The sequence below is a fragment of the Triturus cristatus genome, chromosome 4_2 (genome assembly GCF_964204655.1).
Source record: "Triturus cristatus chromosome 4_2, aTriCri1.1, whole genome shotgun sequence".
Classification (NCBI taxonomy): Eukaryota; Metazoa; Chordata; class Amphibia; order Caudata; family Salamandridae; genus Triturus; species Triturus cristatus.
In genome coordinates this window covers 672,708,659-672,722,968 of record NC_140586.1, presented here as the reverse complement: position 1 = coordinate 672,722,968, position 14,310 = coordinate 672,708,659, and the positions used below count along the sequence as shown (strand labels likewise).

At 43.8% G+C, this 14,310-nt stretch overlaps 1 protein-coding gene across 1 annotated transcript in view; it reads left to right on the top strand.

Moving 5' to 3' along the window:
- The window catches only part of HOOK1 (hook microtubule tethering protein 1), an 859,473-nt gene that overhangs the window by 565,308 nt on the left and 279,855 nt on the right, over positions 1-14,310 (top strand). The window contains exon 11 of the mRNA XM_085602484.1: positions 9,765-9,966. Within this exon, the coding sequence (XP_085458610.1) occupies positions 9,765-9,966 (202 nt within the window). The remainder of the gene's footprint in view (positions 1-9,764; positions 9,967-14,310) is intronic.

The window sequence follows — 14,310 nt, the reverse complement described above, 5'->3', positions numbered from 1 at the left end:
TTGTTGACTACCACAACTTCCATGCCAGTAATCTTTGAGACACCCCATCTACGATCTGCTTCTGGACCACTGCTTCATTTGGTTCCAGGTCTTTTCGGAACAGCAATTGAACTGTTTTTGACACTAGCTTCTATAGAGCCTGCACTATCACGCCTACTGAAAAAATACAAACCACCAGATCTGGAGTCATCAGTTTTTTTGCTCGGATATTGTATCAGACTCTGTACTTGTTTCTTCTGCCTGGAAACTACATGCCACAGATCCATCATCTAATGTTCCCCCTGAGAAGAAAAGTACAACATTGTATTCAATGGGCAGAAAAGCTTTCAGTACCTCTGATGCAGTGCTTAGTTTGAACGGGTGGTTTCCGGTGCTTGGAACACACACTTAATTGTCAGCACTGGCTCTAGTGACTGTCCACCACATGGTGGTACTGTTCGAGATGTGCACAACAACTGTGTTTAATAAGCCAAATGGCATTGAAAATGAATAATACTAGTTTCTCCCTCCATTATTATAGCTTTTTGTAGCCCTAAAAAGTCTGAATTGTCATACGAGTAGGAGTACGATGGTTAGGTGCTATGTTGGTACAGTCATTGGCAGCGCTGGCAGGGACAATGCATGGTGCAGGCTGTAGAGGCCTTCCACAAAGAGCCCTAGCACTTAATTTTTTACAAATTAAGCACTGCTCTGATGAGTATGTGAAGGTTGCCAGCACGACCGCTCTTCTTAGGCATTATGACATGTCTCTTTGGGATTGTATTCAGCAATTCTTGGAAGACCTTCCCAGAGATAGACATCAGGACTGTCAAGAAATTGCCAACGAAGGCATGATGGTGTAAAATTAGGTCATCAGTGCTGCAGCTGATTCCTCCCACTAGCAGGGCATGGATACTGTCATGGTCTATCACTTTGGCGTTCATCTTAGATCAGACTCTCAGGCTTGAAACCTGAAGCCCAACACCAAATTCTGAACCTGCCTTTTTCAGAAAACTCTTTCTTTAGGGGAAGCATAACATCTGAACTACAAGAGTGGCGAAAAATAACCACTGACAAATGGGTTCTGAATACTGTGTAACGTGGATACTCTCTCAGCTTCAAGTATCCTTCACTATTCATTCCATTCGAACACACCATCCCTCTTCCATCAGTAAAAACTGCAACAAGAAGTCTCTATCCTCTTACAAAAACATGCGGTGGAAAAGGTCCCTATTCCCTTGAAATGAATGGGAATTTATTCCTGTTATGTTCTGGTGAAAATGAAAGGACCGAAAAACAAATAGTGACCCACGTTAGATAACACGAAATCGAACAAGTGAATTTGCAAAGAGAAATTAAGAATGTTGGCTCTTCACCAAATCTATCCTCAACTCCTTCAGGGGAACTGGTTATGTTCAATTGATCTGCAATAAGCCTATTTTCACATTCCGACAGCCAGGAAGAATCGAAATTCCCGAGGTTCACCATTGGGAGAGATCAGTACCAATACAAGGTTCTTCCTTTCAGTCTCAATTCTGCACCACATACTTTCTCCAAATGGTTGGCTGTATTAGCACCTGGAATCAGAACAAAAAACATTTTTTCTATCCATACCTAGACGACTGGCTCAAGGCATCTTCGTACCAACAAGCAAGCCAGCATTATCATTTGACTTACATCACTCTCAATCCACTATGACTTCATGTGAATCATGAGAAATCTATCTCAATGCCAGTTCAATCGATACACTTCCTGGGTGTAGTCCTAGACACAGTGCTCACAAAAGTGTTTCCTTTGGAGGAGAGAAGATTACCTATCCTTCTGAAATGTGGCAATCTGAAGACAATAACAAGTCCCCTGTCTTCTAGGATCAATGACATCATGCAATTTTCTGGTCCCGAATGCACAACTTTGCCTGCAGCCTCTGCAACAGTGCCTAGAAGATTAATGAGATCAGTTCTCAGGAAGATGGGAAGATGTTCAGCTGGTGGTGCCACACAGAATCTTCTCAAAGGAATGCCTTTCCCTCAAAACATCCTGATCCAAACAATAGTGATGAATGCTTTCCTTACATCTTCAAATACAAGGCATGTACTCTCAAAAGGAACAGTCTTATTACGTCATCCTACTAGAGTTAAAAGCAGAACCCTAAGCCCTGAATGCTTTCCTTCCACTGTTCAGGATGAATTTGATACTTGTTCAGATGGAGAGTAAAACAACCATTCATAATCTGAACAAGCAGGGAGGAACGAGAGCCACACATCTCTCTCTAGATGCACAAACAATCTGGAAATGGCTAATATCCAGAGATCACTGGATTACAGCGGTGTATCTACCTGAACCCAGAACTCTCAAGCACTCACTCTCAGCAGAACCATTCAAGAAAATCACAACATCTCTTGGGACTGTGGTTTTTGCGCAAATAGATCTGTACTTAGACACAGAAAACAAAAAATAACCAAACGTCGTTTCGAGGTTTTACCAACTAGACTTTCTAGAGAATTCCCTATGGATCGACTGGTCAGGCACATTTCCTCACACCTTTCCTCCAATTCCTCTACTGCCAACAATGATCATCATGCTCTCTCACTAGAAGGCCAGAATAATTCTAATTGCTCCACAGTGGTCCCGTCAATGGTGCTTCACAGAGCTCCATAATCTCTCCGAGCGTCCACACACGTGGCTGTGGTGCAGACAGGACCTTTTTCAGAAGCTCTGAGGCCAAATTCAATATCCTAACCTACAATCTCTTTACTTAGCAGCTTGGCTCCTAACTCATACCAAATGGTCACTTGAACCTTCCTCTGGAATTGTTGTGTAGTTCCCACTAATCCGTAGGATCTGCATGTTTGTTTGTACAACATAAACTTTGGGTGAGGTGCCTAGGCTGATTCTAGGCACCCCTGCAGGATATATTGGCATAGAGACCAGCTAGCTCACAGTGCCACCGTAAGCCACCCACTCCAACCTTTCCAGGGAGCGAATGGTTTCTGGCAACCACTAATCATGACAAATCGACCCCTCAGGTATCATGGAAACAGATCCGAACATTTCGCTCAGTCACTTGTGCTTACTTATGCTCAGGGAAATATACAGAATACACGGTGGGACGTTTTGAATATATTTATTGGACCAGCGTTATTCCAGTGCAGACTACATGTGCTGTGATAATCAGTAGACAGAAGCAGATGAAAGTGATTATGAGCACCAAAAGAGTAAATACAGCTCTACCATGGTGCTAAACCAGTGTATATATGAAGGCATATAAACAAGGCAGAACTCAGGCATACTCCTACTATGCAAACCCTACTCTAAGTGTACCTAGAATGTATGTAGGTGTAGAGCCAAGAATCTCCCCTAGGGACGATCCAACCCTATTATCTGTCGGGAAAGAATGACGGACCCGGTCTTAGTCACAAGATGTCAGACTGCTGCGTGGTGAAGTCTCTGCATGCTGGGACCCTCGGTGTCAGCTAAAGCTCCTCCTCTGCTAATCTATTGGTATGCTCATCATTTATAATAGAAAGCAGCCTTGCGATGTACATTGAATATTAGCAATGTTATGGATATGTAGATAGCTCTGTCTCCCCGTGGATGAAGATAGAACAACATTTGTACATAGTGTTCAAAGAGGCTTTGTACATGATGTTGAGACTTCGTGATAATGTTGTGCGAAGCTAGATGTGTAAACAAAGTAGTTTCAGAGAAACTAATCCAACCTTGTCGTGCATGCAAATATGTGCAAACGTTCACAGCAGAAATGTTATTGTGAAAAAGTGGTCTGTGTAAGAAATGAGGAGCTTTGCTACAGGGGTCTAACCCGGGAATGTAACAGAACGCGTGAATCTTTTCAAGAGAAGCCGAAATACCTCTAACTAGAACTTATTCTTTTAAGAGGAAGAGAATCTGCAGCTGGTGTGCTCGGAACAATTTCAATCCTCTCACATGCAAAAATGAGGCAGTTCTTTCATGCCTCCTTTATTTGGCTGAAGCAAAATTAGAATTTTCATCTATTAGAGCTCATCTTGCAGCAATCACGGCCTAACTGAAAAAATGCCCTTCACAAATCTCCTTTTTAGGTTTAAATCTTTTTATTGATAAAGATAAATCCAATAAACAATACAATGCCCTCTGCTGAGAGCCAAGGGGATGTGCAAGACAATAGAGCACAAAAGTAAAAAGAAAACAAAATCCCAACACCCCGCTCCCCTCCTCTCTTCCCATCCCCCCACCCCATTTTCATGCCCCCCCTCTCCACCACCCCAGAGAGCAACAAAGGGAAAGACCAGGGGTATCGCGGGGAGTGTCACGTTGGTGAGGGTTGGGCTGGATCCTGTATGTGTGCGGGAGACGCAGTAAACGCAGATATCTGTGGCAGGTGAGTTCCAGAAAGTCAGAGCTCAGCAGTGTTATGAAAGGGTGCCACAATTCCACAAAGGAAGCCCGTCCCCCTGAAGCGAAAGGGAGATGCGTACAGTGCCCAACACATGCCACAACCTGTGTAACCACCCCTGGAGCATGGCAGTCCTATCTGTGCCCCAGTGGGAATGTATGTTCGCAACCAAGGCAATTCCCATCTGCCTACCTCTGCTCGATTTAAGGGGAAATCTAAGCATATTGAGCAGGCCCAGGAGAACGTACGCCGGGAAACGTGGTATTTGTGTATTAAAATGTTTATCAACCTCATCCAGGAGCTGTTCCCAGTATGACCTACGCGTTGAGCTTTCCCAAAGCAGGTGTGTCAGCATGCCTTCAGACCTCCAACCCCTCCAGCAACCTGGGGAGCGGCTAGGATTACCCTTACGTAGTCTGGGGGGGAGTGAGATACCAATATGTCGCTATCTTGGTAGCAGTTTCTATGCTGGAGATGTTGCGCGCCGAGTGTCCCATTAAAAAATGACCCCCCATTTCTTCTGTGATGGTGTACGCCCCAATTCTGCACACTTCTCATATGGGGTGAGCAGTCTCTCTGCCCCCTGGCGCATTGAGGGCTGCATAACCAAGTTGCCTGTCTGCTGATAGTGGTACCGCTCGATTTCCGGCAATGCGAAGATGGAGCGGAAATCCTCGAAGCTTAAGGGACCTCCACATCGAAGAAGTGGCCGATTGATCTGTGACCTCTCTGTCCCAGTGTTTGAAGGCCACAAGATTAAGAACAGGAGTGAAATCGGGATTGTTAGTTATGGGCGTGAGCAGCGACGGGAGGATGGTAAGGCCGCAACTACAGTGGTCGCATCCCAGGCCCTTAGGCTTGCCTGTGTAACTGGTGACCTGTAGAGCCCTGAGGGACGGCGGGTTTTACGGATAAAGGGGATCTTCCACAGGGACTGACCCACCAAGACACGCTCCATAAAAAGCCAGTGCTTTTCGGACTCCCCTTGGGATCATTCCAACAGAACCCGCAACTGAGTGGCCCGATAATAACGATTTATATTGGGAATCCCAAAACCGCCCTCCCTTTGGGGTCTATAGCTCAAGTTCCTATTCATCCTGGGTTTTTATCTGCCCCGACGGAGAGAACCTCTTTTTGAAGTGATTTCAAAATGCCAGGTGGAGGCTCTGCAGGCAATGTTTGGAAGAGGTATAATATTTTCAGAAGCACGCTCATTTTGAGTGCCGTCTCTCGGCACAGCCAAAAAATGCCAAGTGTAATTTAGAGTGACTGTATCCTGAACTGAGGTTGCCAGCTTTATACCCAAGTACGGTATGGACTCCTGGTTCCACAGAACTGGGCAGATCGGCTTGAGAGTGTCCTTAGTGGACGGCAGTAAAGAGAACCTCAGAGCTTGTAACTTGGACACATTGACCTGAAAGCCCGAGGCTGCGGCAAATGTCTCTATTTCTGTGAGGAAGGCCGGTATTGATGTCGTGGCGGTCTCAAGTGTAGCAATGACATCCTCCGCATATAAACTAATGGTATGGTACTCTCCCCCAAACCGAACCCCGCACATATACAGGGCAAATAACAACTAGGAGAGTGGGCAACCCTGTCTTATTCCCCATGCAATCGGAAACGGCTCTGAGAGGAATCCGTTTACCCTGACTGTGGCCTTGGGGCGGCTTTAACTACTAAACACCCATTTGCGGAAGCAATTCCCCATCCCAAACCGCACCAGAATGGACTCCAGAAATGGCCAGTGCACCCTGTTTAACGCTTTTTCAGCATCAACAGACAGCATTACCCGTTTCTCTGATTGGTGGTTGGCCTTGTGTAGGCGGTGGAGTAGCCTCCGTGTGTTGTCGTCACGTTGTCTAGTCGCCACAAACCCTGCTTGATCCGGGTCCACCAGGCCTGGCATCAGCGGTCCCAACCTAGCAGCCAGAATTCCTGTAAAGAGCTTTAGATTGATGTTCAACAAGGATATTGGCCAGTAGAAAGCGCAATGCCAGCTATCCTTACCGTGTTTAGGGAGGACAACAATTGAAGCAGTGAGCATCGTGGGCGGGATATCCGAGGTGTCCCCAATTGCATTAAAGAGTTCGGTTAATATCGGGGCTAGAGTGGTGCAAAAGGTTTTTTAGAAAATAGCAGGGAACCCATCGGGACCCGGAGATCTGAGGTGTTTGAGTCGCGCTATTGCTGAGATCACCTCCTCAATGTGGATTGGGCTGTCTAAAGTGGAGACCTGGTCAGGGGTCAGCCGGGAATGAGTTATTCTCTGGAGATAATTTAGGGTATCCTGCTCAGACAGTTGCTGTGCGGTGTACAACTCAACATAAAAATCCCAAAATGTGCAAGAGATGTCGCATCTCGGGTATGCTCATGCATGTCACAAACCTTTTGGACCTTAGCCGCCTGACGCTGAGCATGCAGTTTGTGGGCCAGCAGGCACCCCCATCTATACCCTTCCATGTAGAACGAGTGCTTCAGTCATAGAGCAGCGTATTCTGCCCTATTACGGTCAAGACTAGCTAGCTGGGAATGCACTGCCTCCAGTTGCCGTCACACCCGAGGCGCCCCAGTCCTCTTTTGTATTCCTTCTAATTCTAGCATTTGTCTGGAGAGCTCTTCTCTTTTTTCTCTGTGGATCTTATTGTGTGCTGAGGACGTGGCGATTAAGTGGCCTCTTGCCACTAACTTGAGTGTTTCCCATAGGGACACTATTGAGGTATACGGAGTGTTATTGAAAGATAAGAAAACCTTCAATGTCTTCGTCACGCGCTGTGCCATCTTGGGTGGTGGAGAAGAGTATTCCACAGCCGCAAGGAGTATGGTGGTCTGTCTGCGGGGGGAACCGCCAACATCAGGGTCAGTGCTGCGTGGTCCGAGAGCGCGCGGGCCTCGATGTCTGAGTCACGTCCCACCGGGAGCAGGGATTGGGAGCCTATAAAATAATCAATCCTGGCGTAAGTCTTATGGGCATGGGAATAGAATGTGTAGTCTGTTGTGTGGGGATGAAGGGCGCACCAGATGTCAACTAAGCCCAGATCCTGCAGCCGTTCTTTCCCTGCTTTCGAACAGAGCCCCCGTTTTTCCCTGCCTTTAGGCTGAGCGGTCGAGCTGGTCCAGGGAGGCCGCTAGGTCTGTAACCACTCTGCAAAGAAACGCCTCCTGGACCTCATTGGGTGCATAAACAATGGCAAGTGTGAACGTGTGTGCTCCTATAGATATAGAGAAGGCCAGGAGCTGCCCCTTAATTTCAGTTACCTTTGCTCCCACCACACTCTTGAAATTACGAGAGATGAGGATGGATACTCCAGCTTTTTGGTAGGGAGGGAGGAAAAATATTGCTGTGGAAAAGCCTTAGAACAAAGTCTGTGAGTGTTGCTGGATAAGGATGAGTCTCCTGAAGTAGGCAAATATGTGTGCCCAAGTTCTCAAGATATGACAAGATAGCTCTTCTCTTAATTGGGTTGTTAGGCCCTTTACGTTCATGGCTAGAATTTTAATGCTTGCTAACATGTGGGCCAGGATCGGGATATGCAGCTAAAATAAGGCATCAGTATGTGCCAAGAATCTCTTCTTGTAGATAAACGCATGAGATCAAGGAGCGGGGCCGGCATGGGGGCAGAAGCATTTGCGCGGAGCCAGGAGTGCAAAGGGATGGGGGAGGAGATCCACCAAATGAAAAATAAAAACCACAACAGATCAACTATACGAATATAAGAAAATGTCATTTAGCGATCAAGTGTCTGGAGCTTACAACTCCTAGAGAGTAGGTAGCAGGGTACCAGTGACTGATATCTCTCCCGCCGCCCCCCTTTTCGCTGATTCTTTCCTCTGGCTGTTAAGGACTACTTCGAAGTAGCTCCGGTCAAGGACATCAGTACACAAATCTCCTTTTTAAAAATGCCTGTAGTCAAGGATTTCGTAGAGGGATTAAAAAAATCTTTCCTCCACTCAGAAGGCCTTTTCCTCCTTGGGAATTAAATATTGTCCTTTCGTGGTTTGTGGGTCCCCGATTCGAAAAAATGTATAAGTCCTCTCTTCAACGTCTGTAATGGAAGGCTTCTGTTGCTATAACCTCTGCACGTAGAGTTAGCAAAATGCAGGCCCATTACTCCCACAAACCCTACACTGCATTTCATAGTAATAGATAGTGATGAGAACACACGTTAACTTTCTCCCTAAAGAAGTGTCAGATTTTCATATCAATCAGACTATCTCTTTACCTACATTTTTCAGAGTCCTCCTGCCGAGAGACCTTTCAATACTATTGATGTAAGGTTATGAAGTTTTTGAGGAAGTCAAGACAATATTTTATGAACTACGGTCCTTTAAGGACAGGATTCGTGACTTCAAACATCCTTGTCTAGATTTATTGTCTCCTGCTTCTTCCTATGTCACCAGAAAGCCAACAAAACCTTATCCAAGAAACCTAAATCCCATTCTATCAAAGATAAAGCAGCTACTGCCGCTTTTCTCAGAAACATTCCGATTTCTGAAATTTGTAAAGCAGCGACTTGGAGGCCCGTTTACATCTTTACAAGACACTATTGTCTTAATTCAGATCAAGGGTAGAAACCCAGGTCTAAGAAATCTATTTGCTTAAGTTCTATTTCTTCCTTTTTATCTCTAACCTTGCGGATTTCCTTGGGAATAAGCTAGCTAATCTATTCAGTGCTTATGAGTATTGATGGAGATTCTTCTGACAGAGAGCTAGGATCACAAGTAAGAAACCATTTCTTACCTGTAATTACAGTTCTCCAGCATTGTTAGCTTTCATAGGCTCCCTCCTCCACGTTCAGACACTCTCATTATGGTTTCCCTTTCACACTAGTGCTTTAGAAATCTGAAGTGGGGGGGAGGAAGTGTAGTTCTGTGAGCTCTCACCCTATTTGTTGGAGATCAGTGATTATGCTACTAAAATGATCTTGCTTGGACTGATTGTGATGCACGTCCTTTGATGCCACTATTAAAAGGTCACAGTGGGACTTCCAGCTCTATGATGAGGAATGATTCAAGCATGTGATTCTATAAAAGATACCAACATTGGAGAACTGATGTTACAGGTTAGTAACTTTTTTTATTTCCCTTTCTCTGAGGTGCAAAACTTGATATGCACAGTATTTTCCCTGCATGGATTACCTTAAAAATGTCCTTAAGTATGATGAGATCTGAACAGGTTACCTCTTGATTATTGCTACTGCCTAGTGAAGCTTTCTTTTTTTATTGATGATTGTGTGAATATTTCATTATAGTTTCATCATGTGAAATACTGCCACATATGTAAGAATATTAAAGAAACAGCTAAGAAATTAGAGAAATTCTTGCCACATAGATTGAACATTATGCCCAAATTTCATATCACCTCTTCAACTTCCACATCATATGTTGGTTGCAGGGCAACATCAGATAAGGCAGCTAAACTTGAGGCAGCGGTTGAAGTATATCGCCAAAAACTAGAGGATCTGGGTGACCTTCGCAGGCAGGTGAAATCACTGGAGGATACAAACATGATGTATATGCATAACACAGTCAGCCTAGAAGACGAACTAAAGAAGGCAAATGCAGCACGTGCGCAACTGGAAACATACAAAAGACAGGTAAGGAAGACTTTCCTTGTATTGATATATTTCACTTGACTTGCTGATCCGCAGTAACAGGTAGAATAGTGGTTCCCTATTGCTCATGTGGTAAAGGATTATGTTTGTAATGTTTTATCCTCCATAGAATTGCATATTTTCTGAGATCATAGAGGTGGCTAAAGTGACACTAATGCTGTCAAAAAACTTATGTGGGATACAATATTTATTCTGGTAGTAGCAAAACAAACAACAATAAACAGAATACTTTCATAAACCAGCATTGCTGCAGCTAATCGTCTTTGCAAAAAGGAATTTAAATTACAAAGATGCACATATTTTAAGTTAGATCTGAATAGCATTAGATTGCTGATTTCTCTTTTGCTTTAATGCAAATAGTTCCAAAAGGTAGCTCTTCTTCATAAGATGATTGAGGATTTGGAGAGAGTAAACATGAAGAAATTCGTGTCGGTGCAACCATGTATTTGTATTTATGTTTTTATATTCTGTGCAAACAAATGTGACAACCAAACTTTGCTACTGGGTGGCTATTAGCACACAGTGTTCCTCAGTTAGAAGCATCAGCATCTTATTATGAAGTGCTTTGTAAATTAGGACCAATATTTTTAATTCTAAAGTGAAGACATACCTATTCCCGAACGAGAGAGCCAATACAGGGTTGTAAGCACTGGTTTGATTTGGCAATGTCCTATTTGTTTTAATCAGGCTAGCTGTTTTGAGATCAGTCTAGTTGTAGAATACACTTGCAGGTTCCCATCTGCTTAACCTGTCTAAATGAACCAGGGATGTGAGTATCATACATCTTCTTCACTGAGCTGGGATCCAAGTCACAGGGCTCCTTGCAGTCTTGTCCAAGAGGCCCATCCCAGGTGAAGGCCCATTCCTGTGCAAAGTCTTGTTATAAGTCGAATTTAAAAATTTGACATAAGTGCAAAAAATCCTAAACAGAATTCAACCCCATTCCACTCTTGAAATCTGATGCGTGGACACTCTAGCATTAATCAAAAGACCTTATGCCGCAAGTGACTTCTGATTACCATCAGTCCCACAACTAGTCCTGGTGAGCATCAAGTGTATGAGTTCAAGCTGCAACCCTTTCAGATGCTCACGGTTTGATCTGGCACAAGTTTAGGACCCACAGAGCTGCAGGATCCCGAAGTTGACCTTCAGCCGGCAAGACAACCACCTGGCACCTTGTAACATGTTACCAAGCTGCTTCTGATACCGGTTCCTACTTCCACCATTGCCAGTCTCTTTTGTACTGATTCCTAATCCGCAAGCAACAGCTCCATATCCAACTGCAATGGTACTTTTTAGACCCAAACCGAAGATGGTTCACACCAGTCCTATACTGTGCTATGACTTTGCAAAATTTCAGTCAGCCAATATGCAACCAAACTCTAATCCTCCCCCTCTGCCTCAAGGCTAGTAGTATCACAGACTAGAGGCCTTATTCGGATCCAACTCTGATGCAGTTCACTGAATACAAAATGTTCCCCATGACACAGAACAGGGGGACTGTCTGCTCACCACCACTTTACTGAGGCAGGTTTTATGCGAATTTACTAAATGCCAGTACGCTTCTTCAGAGACTGAGCTGGGCTTACCACCTATGCCTCCAATCAAAGAAAGGGCCTCTTTAGTAGCAGTGGTGTTAAGGGTTGAAGAAGTGCTGGAGTTACAGTTACTTACTGTTGAAAGTTAGACTTTTTTTTATCCTTTAGCCTAGTCCAGCTTCTTCTGAGCCAATAGTATCAGTCAGTGATGTTTTCACAGACACTTTCATGGGGACTTGGACCATGACATGTTCCATTGTCCGGTCAGTCGACGTGTAGCCAGTCAACCTAGATCAGCCCCCGGTGATCCTGATTTATTTTAACAAAGTACCTTATACTTGGAAACCTGTTGGTACAGGCGCAGAAAAGTAAAGTTACTCCTAATGCTTTTTAATCCAGTCCTCCAGATTCAGAATCAAAATGTATTGATGCTGTCAGAAAGAGACATTCTTTGGCTAGTGTAGACTTTAGAGCCTTTAACGCTATGTGTCGTCTGAAGAAGCACACACAGGCTTTATGGGACATAGCCAGCGAGATCTTACCGTCCACTCTGGAAGACCGCAGAACCCTGCTGGCTCAATTGATACTTGATTCATAGGGACACCATAGACTTTATTGTTATAGATTTTGGCACCAGTATAATGCTTAGAAGGCTCCGCTAGAAGACATCAACAGGGCTGTCAGGAGATGTTCGAGGAACCTTAATGGATATGCCTTTTGATGGCTCCAAATTGTTTTGAGAGAAGGCTGATTCAGAGCTCGAACTATTTAAGAACAGTTTTCAAAAACATTGTGACAGGGCACATTTATATGTCTTCTCTTGTTACCATGTGCTTGCCTGCAAACTCTTTTAGCATTTTTCATTAGAAAGTGTGAAGTTTAAAGACATGCAGAAATGTTAGCATCATGTCCGCTTCCTATCCAGACTGGCATTTTCATTGTTTATGTTATGGTCACTGCCATGTTAATATGAACGCTTACAGTGAGGGATACATATCTACAAGTAAATCGAGTTGACACATTTAGTGGCATACTTGTTTTGTCTTGTTGAGATGTTATTGTCACCCAACTCATAAACATGAAACAAAATTGGCAATTCAGATACTATAAAAGCTCAGGTATCTGGCCATTAATTAGAGAGGCTTCTCTATGGAGCTCAAGCTAGAGGTCACGTTGGGCCTTATGTCTGTGTCTGCCTTCCTCACACCTGTTTAGCATATAGTGCAATGTGATAATATGTGTGCCGTTGGTATGCTTAGGCACTCCTTGACCCGCTAGGGGATTAAGTACAGCGCTGAGTAGGCTACATAATCTGTATGGAGTTCCAAGAGCATTCAATAATGTCCCAGTAGTAGGGGTCGCACCCCATACGAGATGCTCTTTGGAGTATCTATGTATATCCCCAATCTTGATAGTTTGGGAAGGATGGCAGAAAAAAATAATTTGACCTGTACCACGTTTGAATGTCTTGCAAAGCATTCAGGATGTCAGAGACAAGCTATTTAATTTGACGCATTCTGACTCCTCCACCAGCAAAGATAAGGTTCCCACAGCTGCTGGCTGGTGGTTCCCGAAGCTCGATGAGCTAGTTCAAAGAAAGCTAAACAAGTGTTTGGGCCATCTTACAGATGACCCGTTCCAGTTCTTGAGGTTAAGTCACACAAACTATAATCCTTTCTTCATTAGCTAGTTAAAAGCAAAACAATAATGTGCCTGTAGATCACCTTAAAAAGCACTATGTAACCAATTCTATTCAGTAGATACTCCTTGACACCAAAAAGCATTTGGAATAGTGCCTTACAGCCTCTCCCTGCTCTGGAGGAACTGCTTCAAGGAGAGTACCACCACAAACAAATCTTGAGTCCCAGTCCGGGGACTGTAGAGTTTACGATGTCTTCAGCTTTTCACCAAGTAGCATCTTCCACAATACAGCCTAGCACTGCTATTTCAACAACCCCAGTGGCTCCCACGACTGCTGTGATTTACTATGAACCACCAAGAAAGTGAACCTCAATTGAAACGAGGCCTTTGCAAGAAATAACATTTTATGAAAATGATTCTGACTCTCCTCAGTTGCTCAATATCACCAGTAAGAATCTGTTTGCTACTGGTTTTGATACAAGTATCCTGTACTATATAGTGCAGTTTGGGAATAGGTTTCTTATCAGATCATTGGACCTACAGAGTTTCAACAGATATCCTACGTCTTAAAAATTGTTCTTAATGGGTTCCTTTTCAGATCACTAGGATATAAAAAAACATTAAAATAATGTTAAAGACCTTCAGGAATACACCAACTTAGACAATAAAGATCCTTATTTAAATGCTGAGTATCATAAAGAAGTGTTTTGTTTTCATCACTATGGACACCACCACTTACACATAAGAAGAAAGCAAATTGGCAACCAAGCAAAGAACAGAAAGACTGGGCGCTCAACGTACATATAGGGCAATGTAACAATACAACACAAGTATTAGTTGGTGCTCCAAGGGGCGTGGTCAGCTGCCAATTCAACCACAATTGACCCCACAACAGGAGGAATACAGTAATACAATGGTTCACCCCTGAGTACTCAAGATGAGTAATGTTCTGTCCAACAGAAATGCAAAAAGTCTTATATAATTTCTTTAGTTCCAATTCTTTATTCAGGTATTTAGCGTCCGATATTCAGCAGTATAATGTTTACAAGACACAGCTTCATGTTGAGGTACAGTCAAACACTTTACAGCCAACACGTGTTTCGTCATGTATTGTAGCACAGATATGACTTCTTCAGGGCTGTAAATC